This window comes from Gopherus evgoodei, chromosome 22 (genome assembly GCF_007399415.2).
Source record: "Gopherus evgoodei ecotype Sinaloan lineage chromosome 22, rGopEvg1_v1.p, whole genome shotgun sequence".
NCBI classification, from domain to species: domain Eukaryota; kingdom Metazoa; phylum Chordata; order Testudines; family Testudinidae; genus Gopherus; species Gopherus evgoodei.
In genome coordinates, this window is record NC_044343.1 from 15,356,998 (window position 1) to 15,381,404 (window position 24,407).

The window sequence follows — 24,407 nt, forward strand, 5'->3', positions numbered from 1 at the left end:
AGTGTTGGAGGGTGCTTTGTAGGTTGCTTACAAAGTCTAGAATGTTAGTTCCTGGAGAAGACATAAACCCCTCCAATTGCTGCTTCACCAGTTGTAATGGCCCCTTAACCTCGTGGCCATACACAAGTTTGAATAGTGAAAACCCTAAACTGGGATGTGATACAGCCCTGTAGGCAAAAAGCAACTGCTGCAACACTAGATCCCAATCATTGGAGTGTTCATTTATGAATTTACATATGACCCCCAAAGTTCCATTAAACCTCTCCACCAGGCCATTGGTTTCATGGTGGTAAGGGGTGGCAACCAAGTGATTCATCCCATGAGCTTCCCACAGACTTTTCATGGTCCCTGCCAGGAAATTTAGTTCCTGAATCTGTAAGGATGTCGGAGGGCCAGCCTACCCTGGCAAAAATGTCTGCTAAGGCCTGGCACACAGTGTTAGCCCTGGTGTTGCTTAGAGCTACTGCTTCCGGCCATCGGGTAGCAAAATCCATGAAAGTCAGTATGTACTGTTTTCCTCTGAGGGTCTTTTTTGGGAAAGGACCCAGAATATCCACAGCTACTTGCTGAAATGGGACCTCAATTATGGGGAGTGACTGGAGAGGGGCTTTGACCTGGTCTTGGGGCTTTCCCACTCTTCGGCGCACCTCACAAGACCGGACATAATTAGCAACGTCCTAGCCCATTCCTTCCCAGTGGAAGGACTTCCTCAACTTGTCTTTGGTTCTGTTCACTCCAGAATGGCCACTGGTATGATCATGGGCTAAGCTTAAGAGCTTTATCCGGTACTTAGTTGGAACTACCAACTGTTTTTGAGAATGCCAGTCTTCCTGGTGTCCACCAGAAAGAGTCTCCTTGTATAAAAGTCCTTGTTCTACAACAAACTGGGATCGGTTAGAAGAGCTGAGAGGCGATGGGGTGCTCCGTGCCGCCACCCAAGCTTTCTGAAGACTGTCATCTGTTTCCTGCTCAGCCTGGAACTGTTCCCTTGAGGCTGGAGACGTCAGTTCCTCCTTAGACTGTGGACTTGGGCTTGGTCCCTCTGGAAGCGATGTAGGTGATGGGGTTGTTTTCATTAATGGTGAACCGCTTTCCGCTGGTGCACTATGCGATAGTTCAGGCTCTGTCTGAGCCTCTTCAGTAGGGTTGTCTGCTGCTTCTGCCAGTTCAGGCCCGCTGTTGCCCTCTATCGTTGGGGTTGGAGATGGGTTTGCAAGCGCTGGCGTCAGTGCTGGCAATGGTTCTGGTGCTGGTTGCTTTTCCAGTTCCGGTTCTGGGACTGGATGCACTGTGGCTATTGCAGTCATTGGCAGGGGATCCGGGTCCACCGCCTCTGTCAGGGTCTCTGGTAACACAGACGGGGCCCTTGTGGACGGCTCAGGAACAGGGATGGGTCTGGAAGCTTGGCTGCGTGTAACTATCCTCACCCTCTTGGCCCACTTCACCTGGTTGGCCAAGTCTTCCCCCAGTAGTATGGGGATGGGATAATTGTCATAGACTGCAAAAGTCCACATTCCTGACCAGCCCTTATACTGGACAGGCAACTCAGCTGTAGGCAAGTTTACAGATTTTGACATGAATGGGTAAATTGTTACTTGGGCCTCTGCGTTGATGAATTTGGGGTCTACGAAGGATTGGTGGATAGCTGACACTTGTGCCCCTGTGTCTCTTCACGTGATAACCTTCTTTCCGCCCACTCTCAAAATTTCCCTTCGCTCCGAGGGTATTTGAGAGGCATCTGGGCTTGGGGATCTTTGGTGTGATGGTGATGTAATGAACTGCAGTCGGTTGGGTTTTTGGGGCAGTTGGCCTTTATATGTCCCGGTTCATTACATTTAAAACATCGTCCAGCTGACTGGTCACTGGGTCGAGGTGGGTTGCTGGAGACTGGTGAGGTGGGACAATAGGGTGGGGCTTTCCTTGGGTTGTAGGTGGGGTCTTGGGTTGCCCTCGGTGATAGGGTTTATTTTCGGTTTGCCCCTTCTGATATTCGCTTCCCTTGCTAGTAGTTTTATTCTTTTCTGCCACTTCCACCCATCTGGCTCCAATCTCCCCCGCCTCGGTTACAGTTTTGGGTTTCCCATCTAGGATGTACCTTTCTATTTCCTCAGGAACACCCTCTGAGAACTGCTCCATTTGCATTAGGAGGGACAGCTCTTCCAGAGATTTAGCATTTGCTCCTGATATCCAGGCATCCCAATTTTTCCCAATGTGGTAGACATGTCGGGTAAATGACACATCTGGTTTCCACCTTAGGGCTCTGAACCGCCGACGGGCATGCTCAGGTGTTAGCCCCATTCTAATTCTGGCCTTGGTTTGAAAAAGTTCGTAATCTTTCATGTGTTCCTTAGGCATTTCAGCCGCCACCTCTGCTGAGTGTCCACTGAGCTGTGGCCTCAGCTCTATCATGTACTGGTCTGTAGGGATGCTGTACCCATGGCAGGTCCTTTCAAAATTTTCTAAGAAGGCCTCAGTATCATCACCTGCCTTATAGGTGGAGAATTTCCTGGGATGGGGAACAGTACCTGGAGAAGGGTTGTTAGGGTTGGCTGTTCCATCCTGCTTAGCCTTTTCTAAATCCAGGGCCTCCCTCTGGAGCTCCAAAGCCCTCCGGTAGTCAGCCTCTTTGGCTTTTTCTTCTATTTCTTTCATCTCCAGCTTTCTCCTGTGGTCAGCCTCTTTGGGTTTCTCTTCTGCGTCCAGCCTAGCTATTTCCTGTTTAACTGCTTTCTTGGCACTCATTTTTCTGCTTTCTTGTGCTGGCCGCATCCCTCTCTGTAGCTCACTGAAACCTGGGATGCACTCCGCTCAGGGCTGCTTGGTTAACAGAGATTTTCTAACTAACTATACCTGAGAGGTAGGTAGAAAGAAAGAAAACAATTCAAGTTGTAAATTCCTTTTTGCTGTCTGCTTGCTCACAGCTTGAAGTTTTCTCTTAACAAAGACCCTTGTTAAAAACTTAACACCTCTGCCCTCACGCTGCTTTCCAAGCAGCTAGAAAGGAGAGAAAAAAAATCCCACTGGCTTTTGGTTCCTAAAAAAATCCCAAACCGCTGCTCACCATGTCAAGGTTTTTTCCCCACTTTGAACTTTAGAGTACAAAAAGCGGGGACCTGCATGAACACTTCTAAGCTTAATTACTATCTTAGATCTCGTACACTGCCACCAGCCAGAAATTCAATGTCTGGCGCACTTTCTGTTCCCCCCAAACCTTCCTTGGGGAACACAGATCCAAACCCTTTGGATCTTAAAACAAGGAGAAATTAACCATCCCCCTCCTTTCCCCCCAGACTTTCCCCCCAATGGATTGCCTTGAGAAGCTTCACACCGATCCAAACTCCTTGGATCTTAAAACAAGGAGGAATTAACCATCCCCCCTCCTTTCCCCCCACCAATCCCTGGTAAGTTCAGACCCAACCCCTTTGATCTTAAAACAAGGAAAAATCAATCAGGTTCTTAAAAAGAAAGCTTTTAATTAAAGAAAGAAAAGGTAAAAATTATCTCTGTAAAATCAGGATGGAAAATGCTTTACAGGGTACTCAGATTCATATAGACCAGAGGGACACCCCTCCCCCCCCGCCTTAGATTCAAAGTTACAGCAAACAGAGGTAAAAATCTTTCCAGCAAAAAGAAACATTTACAAGTTGAGAAAACAAACATAAGACTAATCCGCCTTGCCTGGCTATTACTTACAATTTTGAAACATGAAAGACTGATTCAGAAAGATTAGGAGAGCCTGGGTGCATGTCTGGTCCCTCTTAGTCCCAAGAGCGAACAACGAACAAAACAAAAAGCACAAACAAAGACTTCCCCCAACCAAGATTTGAAAGTATTTTGTCCCCCTATTGGTCCTCTGGTCAGGTGTCAGCTAGGTTTACTGAGCTTTTTAGCCCTATCTGTTTATGACAGGATGGCTGTTGAATCTTTCACTTGGAAAGCTTTTCTCCCTACTGTTGTTCAGGTATTTGATTGCTTTTAAAAGCTAGCTGTTTCAAATTGTTTTAAACAATCTGAATTATATTCTCAAACCTTTCAGTTCATCAGGTTTCACTTCCCTGGTACCTGTGAAGTCACAAACCACCTCCTAATGCTCCAAGTGTCCGTACAGTCTGCCAGAGAGAACCTGAATTTCTCCCAGGGGAAAAAATATTTTTTCGGTTTGTAAATCCAGTCAGGCCCCTTTCTCCACCAGGCAAAACCTGAAGAAAAGCCAAGTCTCTGAACTGGTGCTGGCAGACCATCTTCAGGCTGGCTGGGGTTTCCCTGCCCTCTCAGTTGAGTTCTGTGATAGCTGCATCTCAGGGCTGATCTGTTGTGATGTCACTGTTCCACTTATTCTTAGTTCACTGGTGGAAGGGGACAGTCAAGTCCTACTATCTGTAATGAAGTAAACCAGAAAGAAAACAAGCAAACTGACCCCCCACCCATCTGCGCTGGTCTCACACCCTTTGACAGTATCTGTGTGCATCTGAGTGTAACTTTCTGAGCAGTGACCTCACTGTGGTCAGCCAGGGTGTGGAGTCTGATGTTTCTCTTGCTAGTCATCATCTTTATTGCCCATGTGCATCTTCTTGTGCCCCGTTCTCCCCTGAAGCTCCCCCCTCGGGTGTGTAACATCGTGCAGAGGGGGCTGTCCCATTCAGGGCCCAGCATACCAGAAGCATGACATTTTTCCTGACACACCAGCCATCTGTGTGCAGTGACCTAACCTCGCTGTGCGGGGGCCCTGTGTGACACTGCAGAGCGGGAGCAGCATTCTTCTCCAGGGCTGCCTGGGCAGCTCCTTGTTTCTTTCTGTTAGAGCCAGTGTCTCTCCAGGCATTGGGAGCAGGCTGGCTGTGCAGCCGAGCAGTGACAGGATGCCTTGCTTGCTCCACCCAGCCCCCCCCCAAACAGGAAGTTGCAGAGAGGGGGGCTCCCCTGCTGCCTGAAACCAGCTCAGCACTGTATGCTCTAAAGCCCTAACCCAGGCAGCAGCTCCCCACTCTCCCCCTCCTGCCTTCCCTGCAGGAAGCAGATTGGGGCTAAACCCTGCCATGGGAGCCACATCCCCAAACAGCCTGCCACCTGCCCAGCTCTCCACTCTGGAGGGAGATCTCACCAGCTTTACTCCTGGCCAGCACAGTGGTGGCGTGTCAGGCACATTTCACCTTGGGCCTGTGCGGCGGGCCTGGCTCATCCCTGCAGTGCCCCAGCGTATCGCACCCAGTGCTTATCCCCACCCCAAGCAGCCCTGGGAAATGTAGCCCACCCAGAGCACAGGTCACAAGACGCCTGCAGCCAGCCTGGCTCAGTCCTGTGCTAGGCACCCCACACACAGTCTGCAAGAGGCAAACACCAGACCTGCCCACAATGAGATCGTTGGTCAGGAGGCCGTTTATCATCCGCAGCCTCATCACCGAGAGCTGCTGGCTGGTGCTGCAGGCTCAGTGCTAGTTCCTCTCCTCCCTCAGGCCACTCCTTACACCACAGACCTAGGCTAGGAGAGAAGGTGGAGGGAGATTGCTGGCTTGTTCCAGTCCAGGCACCAATTCAAGCTAGGCCACCTGGAGACAGACTCCTCTGAGGGCATCCAACCTCTGTGAATAGAGACAAGTCCAACATGAGCACCCTGTTAAGTTACAGAACTCCAAAAGCCAAAGGTCCCTTGAGGCCCTGACAGATGCTCTGTGACATGGGGATGACATGTGCCTGTCTTGAGAGCAGAGAGCATCATCCTGCTTTTGCTCTGCTACCATTGTGGAGAGAGCTCCTAGGTATTCCTGGAAGGAACAGCCTTCTAAGCCTGTTGAGTCTCACTTTCATAACTCAGCGCTGTGATGTTACTGAGCTGTGTGTACTAGCAACAAAATTGCAGATCTGTTAGGGACAGAGAGAAATGTCTCTCCAGCTGGGCAACATCCCTCACAGTGAGGGTTAATCAGTGGGTAGAATGTGTCCTAGCAAAGCAACAGGGAGTCCGGTGGCACCTTAAAGACTAACAGATTTATTTGGGCAGAAGCTTTCGTGGATAAAAAACCCACTTCTTCAGATGCATGAAGAAGTGAGGCTTTTTACCCACGAAAGCTTCTGCCCAAATAAATCTGTTAGTCTTTAAGGTGCCACCAGACTCCTCGTTTTTGTGGATACAGACTAACACGGCTACCCCCTGATACTTGATTCCTGGCAAGACAATAAAACGTAGCATTTCTACTGTGATTCTGCTCTCTTGAGTGTTGTACGTACACAGCCCAGCAGCTCCTCTAGTGTAGGCTTGCAAACAGCAGCAGCACCACAAAATCTGTCCAGCAGAGCTGTAGACATTATGTGGGAGGACCGCACACTGGGTGGTCCATTGGAAATAGCCCTAGAGGTCTGCTGGCAAAAACCAGCAAAGAATCGGAGTAAAATAATGACCAGAAAAGAAAGCACTGAGATGTGGCCTGAGCAAGGAGACGGCTGAGGTGGCCTCAGTGTACACAGGCTCCCAACAAGAACAGATAATGTTATTAGCAATGAGGTGAAGATGGGTATGATGGGAGTTGGGCTCTGTCATGGTCAGCATCATTACCCGTGACCTGGATAAAGGAATCCTGTACCCAAATGCAAAGAGCCAATACAGTCACAGCATATCAAGCAGTTTAGCCCTGAAAGGTGGTTCCTGCCTTAGAGGCTGTGGCTACCAGAAGTCCCATCCTCCCACTCATCAAGGAAAGCCCTTACTGATGGAGCACATGGTGGCAGGGTCTGCCAAATCTGTTTGTAGCCAACCTCCCTGTCATGGTATAATTCCCCACTCTGAACCTTAGCGTCCAACAGATGGGGTACCAGCATGAATTCCTCTAAGCTCAATTACCAGCTTAGAACCTGTAGCGCTGCCACCAACCAGGAATTCCAGTGCCTGGTACACTCTGGTCCCCCCAAAACCTTGCCGGGGACCCCCAAGATCCAGACCCTCTGGAACTTAACACAAGGAAAGTAAACCCTTTCCCTCACCGTTGCCTCTCCCAGGCTTCCCCTCCCTGGGTTACCCTGGAAGATCGCTGTGATTCAAACTCCTTGAATCTTAAGACAGAGATGAAAATCCACCTTCCCCCCTCCCAGCCTCTCCCTGAGAGAGACAGGAATCCTAACACAGAGAGAAAATTAACCTTTCTCTCCCCCTTCCCTGCTTTCTCGCCACCAATTCCCTGGTGAATCCAGATCCAGTCCCCTGGGGTCTCACCAGAATAAAAAAAACAATCAGGTTCTTAAACAAGAAAAGCTTTTAATTAAAGAAAGAAAAAACAGTAAAAATTATCTTTGTAAATTTAAGATGGAATATGTTACAGGGTCTTTCAGCTATAGACACTGGGAATACCCTCCCAGCCTAAGTATACAAGTACAAATTAAAATCCTTTCAGCAAAATGCAAATTTGAACTCCTTCCAGCCAAATACACATTTGCAAATAAAGAAAACAACCATAAGCCTAACTCGCCTAATCTACCTAGTACTTACTATTCTGACCTTATAAGAGCCTGTATCGGAGAGATTGCAGAGAAACCTGGTTGCACGTCTGGTCCCTCTGAGCCCCCAGAGAGAACAACCACCAAACACTAACAGCACACACACAAACTTCCCTCCCTCAAGATATGAAAGTATCCTGTCCCCTGATTGGTCCTCTGGTCAGGTGACAGCCAGGCTCACTGAACTTGTTACCCCTTTACAGGCAAAAGAGACATGAAATACTCCTGTTCTATTAACCCTTAAGTATCTGTTTATGACACTCCCTTATAGTCCACACTGGGCTGTGCCATGAATGCTCCAGGAAAAACAGGAAAGTCATGACTGGAATTAACAAGATCCTGGTTTTACAGTCATGGCCAAGCCCAAGGAGTTGAATGAGCTGAATGGTGATTTCCAGACCAAGAGGAACAGTCAGATCCTGCACACTTCCAGAATCAGCCATGTCCACGCACTAAGAAGGAAACATCTGGTGAAAATTGCCTCTAAAAGCAAATCTCTCTTTGGTACTTGATCTACTCTGCAGTGCTGCTGGCAGGAAGTGGGCTGGGGTTTAGGTTCTTTCTGGTTGGGAGTCCTGTACTGCTGTTTCTCATTCTTGGGTTGCTTCCACATTCCCCATGGTTTCTGTAAAACAGTGTTTGCTGTATGGCTGGGCATGGTAATTCCAGTGATCTGAGTGTACCTTGCTTCCCTGCCCCTTCCATGATTGGCTGTACTTAGACCAGGTGTACCACCTAAGGTGAAATGCATGTTCTATCCCAGGGCTCTCAAACTCAAATGACCACAAGAGCCACATGAGGACTAGTACATTGGCCCGAGGGCCGCATTACTGACACCTCCCCGCCACCGCCCTCGGCCCCGCCCCCACTCCACCCCTTCCATGAGGCCCAGCCCCTGCCCCACCTCTTCCCACCCCTTCCCCGAAATCCCCACCCCAACTCCGCCCCCTCCCTGGCCCCAGGGGGTGCAGGAAGGGTGTGGGGTGTGGCAGGGGCTCCAGGGAGTTGGGGTGCAGGAGGGGTGAGGGGTGTGGCAGGAGGTCAGGGCAGGGGATCAGGATGCAGGAGGTGTGTGGCAGGGGGCTCAGGGCAGTGGGTTGGGGTGTGGGGTGCAGAGGGGTGTGGGATGTGGCTGGGGGTTCGGGGCAGGGGGTTGGGTGCAGGGTGCAGCAGGCCACTCAGGGAAGGGGGGTGGGGTGCAGCAGGGGGCTCAAGGCAGTGGGTTGGGGTACAGGAGGGGTGTGGCAGGTGTTCAGGGTGCAGAATGCGGCAAGGGGCTCAGGGCAGGGGGTTCAATTGCAGGAGTGGCTCGGGGCTCGGGCTCTGGTCCGGCAGACACCGGGGGCAGGGCAGGCTCCCTGCCTGCCCTGTCCCCGTGCCGCTCTGGGAAGTGGCTGGAATGTGGGGGAGGAGAAGCGCAGGGGTGTGTGTTGCTGTTGCTTCAGGCATCACCCCCAGCAGCTCCCATTGGCCGCGGTTCCCCGTTCCCGACCGGTGGGAGCTGCTGGAGGAGGTGCCTGAAGCAACAGCAACACACACCTCAGCGCCTCTCTTCCCCCACGTTCTTTCCGCTTCTTGGAGTGGCGCAGGGGCAGGGGAGGCAGGGAGCCTGCCCTGCCCCCAGTGTGCGCCGGGCCAGTGCCGCTCTAGGTAAACGCAGGGGGAGGGCAGGGGGGGCGCAGAAAATAACCTCGTGGGCCGCCTGCGGACCGCGTGTTTGAGGCCCCTGTTCTAGAGGGTGACACAGTTCACAGGTCTACGTGCACTAGAGGTATGGAATAATAGCCTTCATCGTTTTCTTTAAAATTGTATAGAAAATTCAGTCTTTTCTGGAAGAATTCCTGTGCCAAATGTGGCTATTCAATTTAATCATTAAAGCACAAAACAGATGTCTTCCTGTTTTAAGGGCAAACTTAGAGCAGCTTTAATTAGTCTTGGTACTGGCACATCCGTTGTGTGTGTAAAATGAGAGTGCTAATAAAACATAATGATGAGGCTTTTCAAAAACAACTAACAAAATCATCCAAAGCACAGGACTTGTCAGGGTGGTTAAGCACTGGAACAAATTGCCTAGGGAGGGTGTGGAATCTCCATCATTGGGGATTTTTAAGAGCAGGGTGGACAACACCTCTCAGGGATGGTCTAACTCTAGATAATACTTAGTCCTCCCTTGAGTGCAGGGGACTGGACTAGTTGACCTCTTCAGGTCCCTTCCAGTACTGTGATTCTATGATAAAAGAAATAAGAGATCAAAAGGCCCAGGAGGGAGGACATATACAGATAAACGGAGCTCTATTGGCAGGCACTGCAGTGGGATGGACATTGGGGGTGGGGCACCTCACTGCCTGGTGGAGGGAAAGCTTCTCCAAACATCTTTGGAATCATGGATTCAGTGTTAAAATATAAAGTGGCTGGTGCTTCATGCTGGGAATAATGACAGCCCTTGTTCTGCTGAGTTTTAAGGCATTTGATTTCATTTTAGCATTTTAGGCCTTCTGCCAGTAACCAGTGCTTGCAAAATGTCTGATTGAAAATGTGCTAGTGGATTACAAATATCTTGTGTCAGTATGTCCCCGCCCCTCTCCTCCTTTCATAGCCAGGTGCATGCTCAGCTCTGATATAATCCTTGCCTGCTTCACTGGCCTGTGCTGACTGCTTTGCTGTCTGCTAGAATATCCTCAAACTCACCCTGGTCTCCTCCTTTTCCAGGATGATGCACTCTTTGAATGAATGGTTATGGTGGCACGAGTACTGGCTTCCCCCAGGAATCACCTGGGAAGACATGAAGGAATCTGAGGACATCCATTACCCTCAGCCTCAAGACCTCCTGCTCAGCATCCCCTTTACCCTGCTCTTGATTATTATCCGGTACCTCTTTGAAAGGTGAGTCTGTTTCCCCTGTTGGCAGTTTGGGCCCCGCAACTGGGAGCCAACGTGTGGCCAGTGGATGTTCCCGGTGTGGCCCACAGAGACTTTAGTTCTGAGCATGGGCTGAGACGGTTGTATCATTATTCTCCCAGTAGTGCCTGGCACTTCACAATCTAGAAAGTGCCAAACAGAGAATGCAAACTCTGCCTCATAGGTCTAGCACTCATCAGCGTTCCCAACCCTCTTCAAAAGCCCTTAGAAGTTTTTTTTCCTTTCTTGTGTTTGTAGAATATGCACTGTTGGTCCTGGATTAGTTTTTATGCTTGTGCTTTAGAAGCAGGTACAATATCATGTGTTTGTTCTCTTGCACCTTATCGCCTGCTTCTGGGCCCAGAGCACTATAGACATAATGTTAGATTATCCAGGTAGCATCTGCTATAATTAAGGCTGTAAAACAAACAGTTTCCCTTTTCAGATTCTCAGAACGTTTTGAAACTGTCTTTGGGATGAAACTTTCTATCCCTGGTCTCTATCCCAAGATGAATTAATTCTTTTTAGCTAGTTTGATCAAAAACCATGCAGCTGTTTTTTAAGCTTAAAGAGGGTAGGGAAGAAAATTTGGTATTTTTAAGAATTGTTGCGATCTCTTCAGTTTGGGAAAGAAACCTCAAAAAGAGATGCCTCTCTAGGCATCCATAGTCCCTGAGGTCTAAGGGGAGCTTAGCTGAGTTTAGAGCATTCTGAACTGTGCTGTAGCTGTGTGTTAAGTTTTAAGTGGGGATGTGAACCCCGGTGTGTCTGTGCAGCTATTTAACTGTGTGGGTGAATGACTAGTCCTCTCAATTGCTCCCAACTAGCCTAAAACACCCACAGCAAAAGGGTTCTTTTCCTTCTCGTCAAAATACCTGCTTGACCTGGGGGGTTGATACAGGGCTGGAAGCTGCTTATTCTGTGCCCACCATTCTCATGCACTGGCCTTAATGCAACTGTGAGCTCAACAAGTGTACTCATTGCTTATTTAGTGAGGCTTTTACCCACCTCTTGGGAGAAGATCATGTCAAGATAATGACAGGCAAAGAGGAGTTAAGCCAAGGCAGATCTGGGACTAGACTCCAGGTCTGTAGTCAGCTGAGCCCATGTCTTTCCATCACTGTGTGTCCCCAGGCGAATTGCAAATTAACCCTCTAGACCTTAGTCTTGGTTCTCTGCCTCACCCTATGCAATCATTTACAGAGTGCAAACTGAAAGTGAAATCTTTCTGTTCTAATTCACTAGTGTTTCACTTCCTGCTGGTGCACATCACTGCCCAAGGTGCATGGCAAGCCCACATCTGATCCTCTGAACGGGATTAGTAACATTTAACCACATTTGCAAAAATATTTTAGACCTGCAGATGGAAAAATGCTATTATAACTGCACAATGGAGGTGTTATGTCTTCTCCTCTGTGTCAATCCACAGAGCGTATGAGCTATTTGAGCCTCCCGGTAGGCAAGCTTGTCTCTTTAGCTCAAGCTGTAAAGACTCGCTCTGTTAGTTCTGAAGATCCCCAATTCAGTTCCCCGGCATGTCAGTCAACATGGTGTAAGTGTAAAGTGCTATTCTGATTCTCCCCATTTTACAAGTTGGAAAAACTGAACCACGTGGACCATGAGGTTCTTGCCTAGCAAACTCTGTGCCCTGGTTTCCAAACTGTACTCCATGAAGCCCTTGGCAGAGGCCTGTATAGAATCAACTGTTCATAGGATGCTGGCTTCTCCTCCTGATTTCTAGCTGCTAAATCCTACTGAAAGAAGATTACATGTTTTTCCAGTATTACTTCTCCATGTAAAGAATGCTGGAATTGCCTCAAGGATGTTTGTGATTGAGTCACAGGGGTTGGGGAGCTGGCATGCGAGCATGAACAGGAGAGAAGATACTTGAAAGGTACACTCTATGTTGAGATATAATTTGAGAACCTTTGATCTAGGGAACTAGGCAGTAGCTTCCTCGATAGAACGCCTTGGTTCTAGTCCTGTGTCACCTTGGGCAAATCAATTTTCTCCATTTGCCCCAGTGATAAAATAGCAGGCATCGTCTTTTTGGGGTGCATGTGTATAGCAGTGTAGACTCACCCCTGCGGCGCCTCCTGCTGGTGTCTTCCAGGAATTAGCTCATTCCAGCTCTGGAGCGCCCTCCCTGGTGATCCCTCCCTGGACCCAGTGCCCTTTTACATGGGGTGCTGCCCCCTGGCAGTAACCTCTTTTTCTCAGGGTCTCCTCTCCCCAGGGAACCCTCACCCACTATTCCCACCTTGCCTCAGTTTTGGCTACTGCCTAATCTCCATCTAGCCCCCGTTCACTGGGGCAGACTGCAGTATCAGCCACTCATCATAGGCAAAGGGATTTAGACCTGCTGCTTTGCCTACCCCTGGGCTGCCCCTTGCAACCCCCAGTACCTCTTGGCCTTATGCTAGGCTGCAGCCTGAGGCTTTCCAGGCAGGAACTCCCCAGCTCCTCTGCCTTTCCCCAGCCCTGCTTCCTCAGGTACCCTGTCTCTCTAGCTCCCTGCAGCCAGACCCATCTCCCTCTACAGGCAGAGGAAGACTCTTGTCTGCCCCTGGATTCTCTGCCTTTATAGGGCCAGCTGAGTATGTTTGGAGCATGGCCTCAGCTGCAGCCACATCCCCCAATCAGCCTAGCCTAAAAGCTGCTTTCTCCAGCCGCAGCCCCATCCCAGGGCTGTTTTTAACCCTTCAGGGCAGGAGCAGGGGACCACCCTGCTACAAGCAGCTAGCGCCATGGGATCCTGGTTCTGGACTAGTGCTCCTGAATGCTATGGTTATACAAATAATAATTAATGGCAGTGTTAGTTCCTCCTGGAGACTGTGAGGAATAATATATCACGTTTGTACAGTCTTCAGAAAAGTCCTGTGTTGTTGTTCGTTATTTATCACATGCCGTCTATAGTTTGGAGGAGCATAGAGCAGCTGGTCTTGGTCTGCTGCCTTCCACAGAGCCTAGAAGAGGGGGGGAAAGGTGCTGGTTATATACATAGGGAAGGAAAAAACTAAATTAAAGCAAAAACAAACACTCATAAGTTAGGAAATACCAGTATTAAGGTCACCTGTGCAACCTTAACTCTACCTCCTTGTGCGTGTGCACTGGGATATGGTCTTTAATTATATGGCCACAGATTGTGTTTTCCACATGATCCCCACCTTATTCAGTGCACAGGATGGATGAGCTCTGAGAATGACGTTGTGACGGGTTGGATCACAGAAACCACCTTGGGAGCTGCCACCTGATGTGCCAAGACTACTTCTGCCCCTGCTTTTCCTGCCAGCCTGGGACCCCAGTGCCCTGGTTTGCTGAGCCAGATATGCCCATCTGCTCCAACATAGACCGAGAGGGATAACTCAGTGGTTTGAGCACTGGCCTGCTAAACCCAGGGTTGCAAGTTCAATCCTTGAAGGGGTCACTTAGGGATCTGGGGCAAAATCAGTACTTGGTCCTGCTATTGAAGGCAGGGGGGCTAGACTCAATGACCTTTTAGGGTTCCTTCCAGTCCCGTGAGATAAGTATATCTCCATATATTTTATATTAATTTAATTACTTGCCCAAAAGCTGCAGACTTAACTGAAAGCAGCTTACAGAAGTTGTCATGGTATAATTCCCCACTCTGAACCTTAGCGTCCAACAAATGAGGTACCAGCATGAATTCCTCTAAGCTCAATTACCAGCTTAGAACCTGTAGTGCTGCCACCAATCAGGTATTCCAGTGCCTGGTACACTCTGGTCCCCCCAAAACCTTGCCCGGGGACCCCCAAGACCGAGACCCTCTGGATCTTAACACAAGGAAAGTAAACCCTTTCCCTCACCATTGCCTCTCCCAGGCTTCCCCTCCCTGTGTTACCCTGGAAGATCACTGTGATTCAAACTCCTTGAATCTTAAAACAGAGAGGAAAATTCACCTTCCCCCCTCCTTCTCTCTCCCCCTCCCAGACTCTCCCTGAGAGAGAAAGTAATCCTAACACAGAGAGAAAATTAACCTCTCTCTCCCCCTTCCCTCCTTTCTCCCCACCAATTCCCTGGTGGATCCAGACCCAGTCCCCTGGGGTCTCACCAGAATAAAAAAACAATCAGGTTCTTAAACAAGAAAAGCTTTTAATTAAAGGAAGAAAAACAGTAAAAATTATCTTTGTAAATTTAAAATGGAATAGGTACAGGATCTTTCAGCTATAGACACTGGGAATACCCTCCCAGCCTAAGTATTCAAGTACAAATTAAAATCCTTTCAGCAAAATATAAATTTGAACTCCTTCCAGCCAAATACACATTTGAACTTCTTCTAACCAAATACACATTTGCAAATAAAGAAAACAACCATAAGCCTAAGTCGCTTTATCTACCTAGTACTCACTATTATGAATCTATAAGTACCTGTATCAGGGAGATTGGAGAGAAACCTGGTTGCACGTCTGGTCCCTCTGAGCCCCCAGAGAGAACAATCACCAAACACTAACAGCACACACACAAACTTCCCTCCCTCAAGATTTGAAAGTATCCTGTCCCCTGATTGGTCCTCTGGTCAGGGGACAGCCAGGCTCACTGGACTTGTTAACCTTTTATAGGCAAAAGAGACATGAAGTACTTCTGTTCTATTAACCCTTAATTATCTGTTTATGACAGAAGTGCTCTTATCTATAACGCTCAGATGCCCAACTCCCAATGGGGTCTAAACCCAAATAAATCCATTTTAAAGCTTATACAGGGTAAACTCATAAATTGTTCTCCCTCTATAACACTGATAGAGATATGCACAGCTGTTTGCCCCCCCCAGGTATTAATACATACCCTGGGTTAATTAATAAGTAAGAAGCAATTTTATTAAATACAGAAGATCCTCACCAGTTCCAGAATGCTTCCTTCTGCAGACTAATCTTCTTTTAGTCTGGGTCCAGCAATCACTTACACCCCTTGCAGTCACTGTCCTTTGTTCCAGTTTCTTTCAGGTATCTTTGGGGGTGGAGAGGCTCTCTCTTTGGCCAGCTGAAGACAAAATGGAGGGGTCTTCTCTGGGCGGAGACCCCCTCCTCTCTCCTATGCAAAGTCCACCTACAAAATGGAGTTTTGGAGTCACCTGGTCAAGTCACATGTCCATGGATAACTGAGTTCTTTACCAGCCAAGCCATATTCCTAGGAAAGTCTGGATGTGGATTGGTGTCTCTAAGTTCATTGTTTGCTTAAGTGTTTTTTGACTGGGCACTTACTGAGAATAGCTTTTTTCTCAGGAAGCTGACTGTACCTATTGGGTTCCTGGTGGAAGCTGACTGTATCTATTGGGTTTCTGGGAACTGGGTGGGCGGAAGCCCGCCCACTGCTAAAGGATCCCCCCCCCAGCCTAAGGGGAGGATCTAGAGGACCTCAGAACCCAACTGATTCCGGGGGACAACTAATAAGAGAACAGGAACAGGAATGCGGTCAAAGGGTCATAAGAAAGGAGCCTGATGGGGACACCGAGCAGAGAACCCCAGACAGCACCCACTGCTCCTCGAAGGCGTCAAGGGAGCCAGTGGACACCGCCCAGAGGAACTCCGCCCAGATGCGTGAATGGACCAAGGACCGGAAACAAGCCCCACAGTCACTGGAGTCTCCATTGGCCAACCTCCTCTCCCTGGTTACGTAGATAGCCATTTTAGCTAGGATGAGGAGGGAAGCTGACTGTAGCGGGGTGGCTACCTGCTCCTGCCCTGCAGGACTTGAAACAGCCCAGGAGAGGGCTGGGGCTGGGGCAGGGAGCAAAGCTCCCGCTGACTGGGGGAAGTGTCTGCAGCTGGGGCCATGCCCCAAACAGACTAACTGGGCCTTATAAGAAGGCCAGGGCAGCTAGAAGCTCAGGATTCTCTCTCTACAAGCAGAGAGAGAAGGGCCTAGCTGCTAGGGAGCTGAGCAGGGTACTGGGAGTGGTGCAGTGCTGGGGGAAGGCTAGAGGAGCTGCGGAGCTCTGGCCTAGGAAAGCCCCAGGCTGTGAGCCTAGTTGAGGGCCTAAGACCAGTACCGGGGCTGCAGAGGGGCAGCCCAGCTATAGAGAGAGGCAGCAGGTCCAACCCACCCTTGCCAGTGATGAGTGGCGAATACTGCAGTCTGCCCCAGGGAGTGGGGCTAGATGGTGACTGGCAGTAGCCTTACACTGAGGCAAGGTGGGGTTAGTGGGTGGGGGTTCCCCTAGGTGGAGAGACCCAGAGTGTGGGGGTACTGCCAGGGGGACAGCAACCCAGAGAAAGGGGCACCAGGGTCCTGGGAAGGATACGCGGGCCAGCGGTAAGGCAGATCACCAGCCTACAGGGGACGCTCCAGGATGCTGGGAGAGCTAATTCCCATGGATGACCAGCAGGAGGCGCTGCAGGGGTGAGTCCACTCCCTTACATTGACCAACTGCTTCACTACAGCCTACTTAAAATCAAACAAGTATGCAGCCAATATTCATAACTTCAAATACAAAAATAATACATGCATACAAATAGGATTAATAGATTCAGTAGATCATAACCTTTAAGAGATGTTACATAGCATAAAACACATTTTAGTTGTTATGCTTATAAGTGTGTGTGTGTGTGTATATATATATATATATATATATACACATACACACATACACATACATACATATATACACATACATACACACACACACACACACACATATTTCCATAAAGCCTTATGGGTGACACCATCACAAATGTCGCTGTTCTTTATTTCTTATCAATCAGCGTGTGGCCCCGGTCTTGTTTATTGCCACCATCCAAACCTTGTACTGAGTGTGGAATGATTTATTTCTTCCTGGGTTTTTCCGTACTGCTCATAACTACACTGTCTGAGCATCTGTGGTGAATTTCTCCTCTTGGCTTCCCTGCATGCTCACAGATCTACCTCTACCTACCGCACAAGAACGGTAGTCCAAGTGTTCACGTATTTGGATGACTGGCTGTTTTGCAGGAGCCCCTTTCTACAAGTAGCAAACAGCATTCAGCAGATCTTTCTTCTCTTCCCATGCTTGGAAGTGTTACTAAACGAAGAAAAGTCAGTACTAACCCCAGCATATAGAATAGAGTTTATAGAAGCCTGTGATGGGGTGTCCATCCCACACAGGGCTGGAAGGGTGTAAGATGGCCACAGGGGCTAATTAACTCCACAGGCTGGACCTAGAGGAGCAGCTAGGGAGCAGGGAATTGATTGGAAACAGGCTCAGCTGTGGCGGCCTGTATTAGCCAGGAAGCTGGCTGCAGAAGGGGCTGCACGAAGGCAGGCTGCAGTCACTCCCTGACAGGAGGGAGGTGTGTTCTGGACGATTGAGAGTAGTCCACAGTTACTCCTTGAGGGGGGGAGTTGGAAAGCTGGTGAGCCCAGAGAGAGGGGAAGATAGGAAAGGCTCTGGAGAAAGCAGCAAGGTAGAACAGTGTAGGCCTTGACTGCTGACCAGAGGGCCCCTGAGCTGGAACCCAGAGTAGAGGGCATGCCCTGGTTCCCCTACTAGCCACTGGGGATGTGGCACCAATTAGGCAGAGGACAGTGGACTGCCTGATTTGTTCTGGAAAGACTTTGCTATGCACCCTCCGCCCCACGGAAGGGGGAACCATGCAGTGGCCTGGCTGTAGAACTGAGTTGCGAAGAGGAGGCTGTGGTTCCTGGAGAGAGAGGGGTCCACAGGATGGGAGGACAGCAGGAGAGACACTGCCAGAGGAGGGCACAGTGCCTGGCCAGAGCTAATTCCCAGGTCTGCCAGGAAGAGGCACCACCAGCAGTGAGTGGACCTTGTGACAAAGCCATTCTGGATTCCATGACAACAATGACCTACCTATCCAGAAAGGTTTGGAATGATGCTCAACCTTTGTACCCACTAGCAGTCTTAATGTGTTGTTACCCAGGGTACAATCTGGACTGTTGAACAGCTGTGTTCCCTTAACTCACTAGCCTGGATGCCTTTGACACTGCTTTGCACTGCCCCACACCTGGTGTCAAGGTTTTTTCCCCACTTTGAACTTTAGGGTTCAAGAAGTGGGGACCTGCATGATCACTTTTAAGCTTAATTACTAGCTTAAATCTGGTACGCTGCTACCAGCCAGAAGTCTGTGTCTGGCATACCTTCTGTTCCCCTAAAACCTTCCCTGGGGAACCCAAGACCCAAACCCCTCGGGTCTTAAAACAAGGAGAAATTAACCATCCCTCTCTTTCCCCCCAGACTCTCCCCTCCCTGGGTTGCCTTGAGAGGCTACACAGATCCAAACTCCTTGGATCTTAAAACAAAGAGAAATTAACCATCCCCCCTTCCTTCCCCCCCCCCAATCCCTGGTGAGTTTAGACTTAATCCCTTAGATTCTAAAACAAGGAAAAAATCAATCAGGTTCTTAAAAAGAAAGCTTTTAATTAGAGAAAGAAAAGGTAAAATTTATCTCTAAAATCAGGATGGAAAATGCTTTACAGGGTACTCAGATTCATATAGACTAGAGGAACTCCCCCCACCCCTAGCCTGAGATTCAAAGTTACAGCAAACAAAGGTAAAAATCCTTCCAGCAAAAAGAGACACCATTTGCAAATTAAGAAAACATACATAAGACTAATCTGCCTTTCCTGGCTATTACTTACTATTTTGAAACATGAGAGACTGATTTCAGAAAGATTTGGAGAAGTCTGGGTGTACGTCTTGTCCCTCTCAGTCCCGAGAGCGAACAACAAACAAAACAAAAAGCACAAACAGACTTCCCTTCACCAAGATTTGAAAGTATCTTGTCCCCCTGTTGGTCCTCTGGTCAGGTGTCAGCCAGGTTCACTGAGCTTCTTAACTCTTTACAGGTAAAAGAGACATTAACCTGTAACCATCTATTTATGACACCTAGCCTGCTTACACAGACTTTAGCATGCAAATTCACTCCCAGCTAAACACATGAGCACACTGACCAATCACTTATGAATTACATACAGGGCGACAGGAGTATTCTAAGCAAGACACAAGTAGTAATTCTTCTGCTCTACTCCACGCTGATTAGGCCTCATCAGGAGTATTGTGTCCAGTTCTGGGTGTCACATTTCAAGAAAGATGTGGAAAAATTGGAGCAAGTCCAGCAAAGAGCAACAAAAATGATTAAAGGTCTAGAAAACATGACCTGTGAGGGAAGATTGAAAAAAATTGGGTTTGTTTAGTCTGGAGAAGAGAAGGCTGAGAGGGGATATGATAGCAGTTTTCAAGTACATGAAAGGTCTTACAAGAAGGAGGGAGAAAAATTGTTGTTCTTAACCTCTGAGGATAGGACAAGAAGCAATGGGCTTAAACTGCAGCAAGTGTGGTTTACTTTGGACATCTGGAAAAACTTCCTAACTGTCAGAGTGCTTAAGCACTGAAATAAATTGCCTAGAGAAGTTGTGGAATCTTCATCATTGGGGATTTTTAAGAGCAGGTTGGACAAAGACTTGTCAGGGATGGTCTAGATAATACTTAGTCCTGACATGAGTGCAGGGGACTGGACTAGATGACCTCTCAAGGTCGCTTCCAGTTCTATGACATCTGCAAATTCTCAGTCCTAGCTTTGTTCCCCCAGCAATGTAGGTCTTGTACGGTGCAGTACACTACTGAACAATGCAAGCTCATAAAAGTCTGCCATTTCCTCAAAGGAAACTGATGTATTCACCAGTCTAGTTATCCCAAATGGAGTTTCCCACACTGTAATCCAAAGCTCTAAGATAAAACAGTAAGATAAGGTTATTAATTAAAAAAAGATAGATTAAGTCATTACAAGTGATGATGCATTGAAGTCAGGACTGGTGACAACAAGAAGTGTAATTATGCAAGCTGATACTTAATTTAACAAGCTAAGTGAACTTAAAAGCAAATGTTCTATCTCACCATATACTGTTGTTCATCTCACAGGCTGGGTTTCCTTCCAGCCTGGGACCACTCCCCTTTAGGGCAGCTTTTTGAGAGTCATTGATGTCATGAACAGAGAGATGGGAGGAGGAGAGGTGAAGTCATGTGTTTTCCTCTCCCTTTACAACTCAATTTCTTGTGCTAGAAACATCCTTGCTGAGTCATGGTGATGTGTAGTCTCTTGTGGACGTGAGGTTTGAATTGTCCCTGTGATGAAATGTAAATTTCTTGTTTATACCTCCCCCCCTGCCCTCGTTGCTGGAGGATGGCCACTTATGTTGGTGATAACCCTTTAACACCTGTCTGGGGTGCCAGTGTGACTTTGTCTCTGAAAAACTGGTTTGAGCCTGCCTTTTTAGATTGGGGAACATGTTACAGCAATATTATACAGTAGAAACTTGTAACCTTACATATAGTGTTGTAACACACATTTTACCAGGACAATAATGTTCAGCAGATTATGAGTTTTCAAATGATACCTCACAAGGGATACTTTGTACAAAATCTATCGTAGTCGTAAAAATGGTGACCATAATAGTATAGACCAGTGGTGGGCCACATGCAGCCCACAAGCCACATGCTTCTGCTTAGACAGGATGAAATATTTTAGGAAGTCTCGCAGACTTTTCGTAGCATACGAGCTTAGGTGGTTTCATCCAAAGACTTTGGATATTGTCCTGTATCAAGTTGTGCTCTGCATTGGCTGGGAAGGGAGTAATTGCACATTTGACAGACTTAAGCCATGTCAGCAGCATCTCAGAATTTGCACATTTGTGGGCATTTATAAAGCAGCAACGTGGTCTTCCATCCACACATTTGTCCAGCTCTATACTGTCATTGAGATGTCTAGAGAGCATGCACACTTGCTGTCCCCCTTGGGGGGGGGAATAGTTCAGTGGTTTGAGCATTGGCTTGCTAAACCCAGAGTTGTGAGCTCAATCCTTGAGGGGGCCATTTAGGGAACTGGGGAAAAAAATCTGTCTGGGAATTGGTCCTGCTTTGAGCAGGGGGTTGAGGTCCCTTCCAGCCCTGATATTCTATAGCTGTTCTACATTCACAAATTGGTTAGACTCTTGGAACCCACCACCAGTAAGAATTACTATTTGGAAGTCACCAACAGTGGAATATATGTACCTGGACAAGCACTCCAAGAAGAAGGAAATGGCTACTTATCTGTATAGTAACTCTGGTTCTTCAAGATGTGTTGTCCCTATGAGTTTCATGACTTGCTCCCCCAGCTCCACTTCTGTGGAGTGCCTAGGACTCTGTATGGTGAAGGACCTAAGGGATGGGACACTAATGGTACAGACACCACCCCAACAGACACTGCTGACCAAAAATCTCTCACATGCTCTGGGGATATGTACACCAACAGTGGAATAAATACATGGACAACACTGCTCAAAGAACAAAAGTTACCATACAAGGAAGTATCCCCTCTTCCTGCAGTCCTCTGCCTCGTTCACTCACACCTTCCAACCTCTGCAGCAAATGAGGCAGAGGTCCTGTGAACAAACCTTGGGCTGTTACAATAAGGGTAACCCTTGATAAGTGCAAATCCTGCATGTCCTTGTCTATGCTAAGGGCTTGTCTAAGTGGGAATATTGACTCATATACCAGTATATTAAACCACTCTTGTTAGACTGCTATAAACCCTGACCCAGATACTCTTATTTCAGAGTAAGAGTGCCTTTTTTGAATTTAGCTTGTACCCCTCCCAAAGTGACGTTAAACTAATAAGATGTGTTCTTATACAAGAAGAAGTGTGTCCACACGAGCAGTTATACTGGTATAACTACAGCCGTTTACATTCACACCTAGCTTATACCAGTAGGACTTTCCTATATAGACAAGCCCTTAGGTTTCAGTACTGGTGGCTGCTCACCTACAGCTGAGTAGACATGACTGCCAGGTGTGTGCATGAGGATGAGAGCTTGGGGAGGGTCAAGGGAACATGGTGTGGGTGCATATAGATATCAGTGCCAAAAAGCATCCAGTTGTAAAGCTGGTTTGGATACAGTGAACATTTTGGGTAAAAAAGCCAGAAATCCTGCACCCAAAGAGAAGCAGGCCCAAAGCTGAATTGGAATGAGGTTCAGCACATAAAGTCTGGCAGAGCCCTAGCAAGCACGGCACAACCTAATCTACTTTCTGGGGAGGTGCACTGGGCTGCCATACTGGCTCTGTGTACATGAGCTGTAGTAGCTTCTCCACCACATCGTTTGCTCTACTCAGAGCTAAGCCCAGCTCCCAGTAAGTCATTGGAAAGATCCCATTGACTCCAGTTTCACAGAACAGCTGTGCACCCATCCTGTGATATGATAGCCATGCATCCAGTCTTTATGCTTTCTCCTGTTAAGCCCACACATCTCAGAGCCTCGCAGGCAGGCCATTGCACTAGTGGGGATATTCCCTTTCATAGGGATGATGTTATGTTAGAGATAATATCAAGGAATTTACCCAAGAACAAATCATACCAAACCAGCTTGATTTCCTTCCATGACAGCTGTGACAATGTTCCTCCTCTACCTTGGTGGGTCCTGCACTTATTGGCAGATTTGCTCATCTCAGTGATCTTCCCCACAGTCTGGGTCAACTCCTCCTGTGTCGGATCAAGAGTTGGGAGGTTTGGGGGGAACCCGGGCCCACCCTCTACTCCGGGTTCCAGCCCAGGGCCCTGTGGATTGCAGCTGTCTATAGTGCCTCCTGGAATAGCTGCATGACAGCTACAACTCCCTGGGCCACTTCCCCATGGCCTCTTCCAAACACCTTCTTTATCCTCACGACAGGACCTTCCTCCTGGTGTCTGATAATGCTTGTCCTCCTCAATCCTCCAGCAGTTCATTCTCAGCTCCTTGCACCTCTTGCTCCCAGCTCCTCACCATGTGCCTCTCACTGACTAACTGGGAGGCTTTTAACTAGTTCCAGCCAGCCCTTGGTTGGCTTCAGGTGGCCCAATCAATGTAGCTATCTCCACTGCCTTCTAGAAAGATCTTAATTGGCCCCAGGGGTCTTGATTAACCTGGAGCAACTGCCATTTGGTTACCATGGTCCTAGGGATTTGGTTAGCCTGGGACTAACATACCTGTTTCTCAGTACTTTACTGTAGCCATCTGGCCTTGCCCCATCACACAGCGTAAGTGGTTTGTGGATGGGGGAATGCAGTGGATATATCATCTCTGGACTGCAGCAAACCTGTTGACACAGTCCCACATGGCATTCTGATAAGTAAGCTGGAGAAATGCAGGCTTGGCGGAACTACCATTAGATAGATACATAATTGGTTAAACAACCGCAAACAGAGTAACAATTAATGGGATGATGACGGATTGGAGGGAAGTCTCAAGTGGGGAGACTGTCAAGGGCTGTATCATAGCCTTCTCTGATGTGTTTCCAGGTCTTGCAGAGGAGCATGCTTGGAAGAGAACACACTACAGAGAATAATTATTATACTTAGCACTTTTCATCTGTGCTCCACAAAGGCAGGTGTGTGCTCTCATCCTCATTCTACAGGTGAGGAAACTGAGGCATGGGAAGGTTGTTACTTGTCCAAGGTCACACAGTGAGGCAATGGTAGACCGAGAAATGGAAGTCAGGAGTTGTGACTCCCTATGTGCCTACCAGCCCTCTCCTCAGAATGATGTAGAGTACTGGGGAACCCTCCACTGGTTTCTCAGTTCATTTTCTCTTAAAGTTTGGAAGTTGTCTTCGTAGCTTTTTGGACAGGCTCACCACACTTAATGGGGTAGAAACGATCTAGCTACAAATCCCATGTGACAAACACTCACAGAATTGTATGAGAAAATGACAGGCCCCCAGCGCAAAATAACGAGTCCCGAGCATGTAACTAGAGAGTAAGGAGACTGTAAAGCCTTCTGACACAGTAATAGAAATCAAGTATCAGAGGGGAGCCATGTTAGTCTGGATCTGTAAAAGCAGCAAAGAGTCCTGTGGCACCTTATAGACCAGGGGTTGGCAACCTGTGGCACGCGTGCCAATTTTTAATGGCATGCTGGAGCCTGCCGGGAGTGCAGCATGCCACTAAAAATCCTGCCCAGCCCGGTGCGCTCTCCTCTTCCCTCCACTTCCCCGCAGGGGCAGGGAGCAGAAGCATAGCCGTGCGCACGGGGTGGGCAAATGGCCCCACTCTCCCGGC

The 24,407-nt window shown here is 48.3% G+C and overlaps 1 protein-coding gene across 2 annotated transcripts in view; it reads left to right on the top strand.

Annotated features, from left to right (window-relative positions):
• The window catches only part of CERS4 (ceramide synthase 4), a 124,799-nt gene that overhangs the window by 38,364 nt on the left and 62,028 nt on the right, over nt 1–24,407 (top strand). The window contains exons 1-2 of one of the 2 annotated variants that reach the window (XM_030540839.1): nt 7,803–7,955; nt 10,195–10,368. In XM_030540839.1, coding sequence (XP_030396699.1) covers nt 10,196–10,368 — 173 coding nt within the window. In that variant the 5' untranslated portion in view covers nt 7,803–7,955; nt 10,195. Of the gene's footprint in view, nt 1–7,802; nt 7,956–10,194; nt 10,369–24,407 lie in introns of those variants that run through there. The other variant, XM_030540838.1, reaches the window with a different exon arrangement.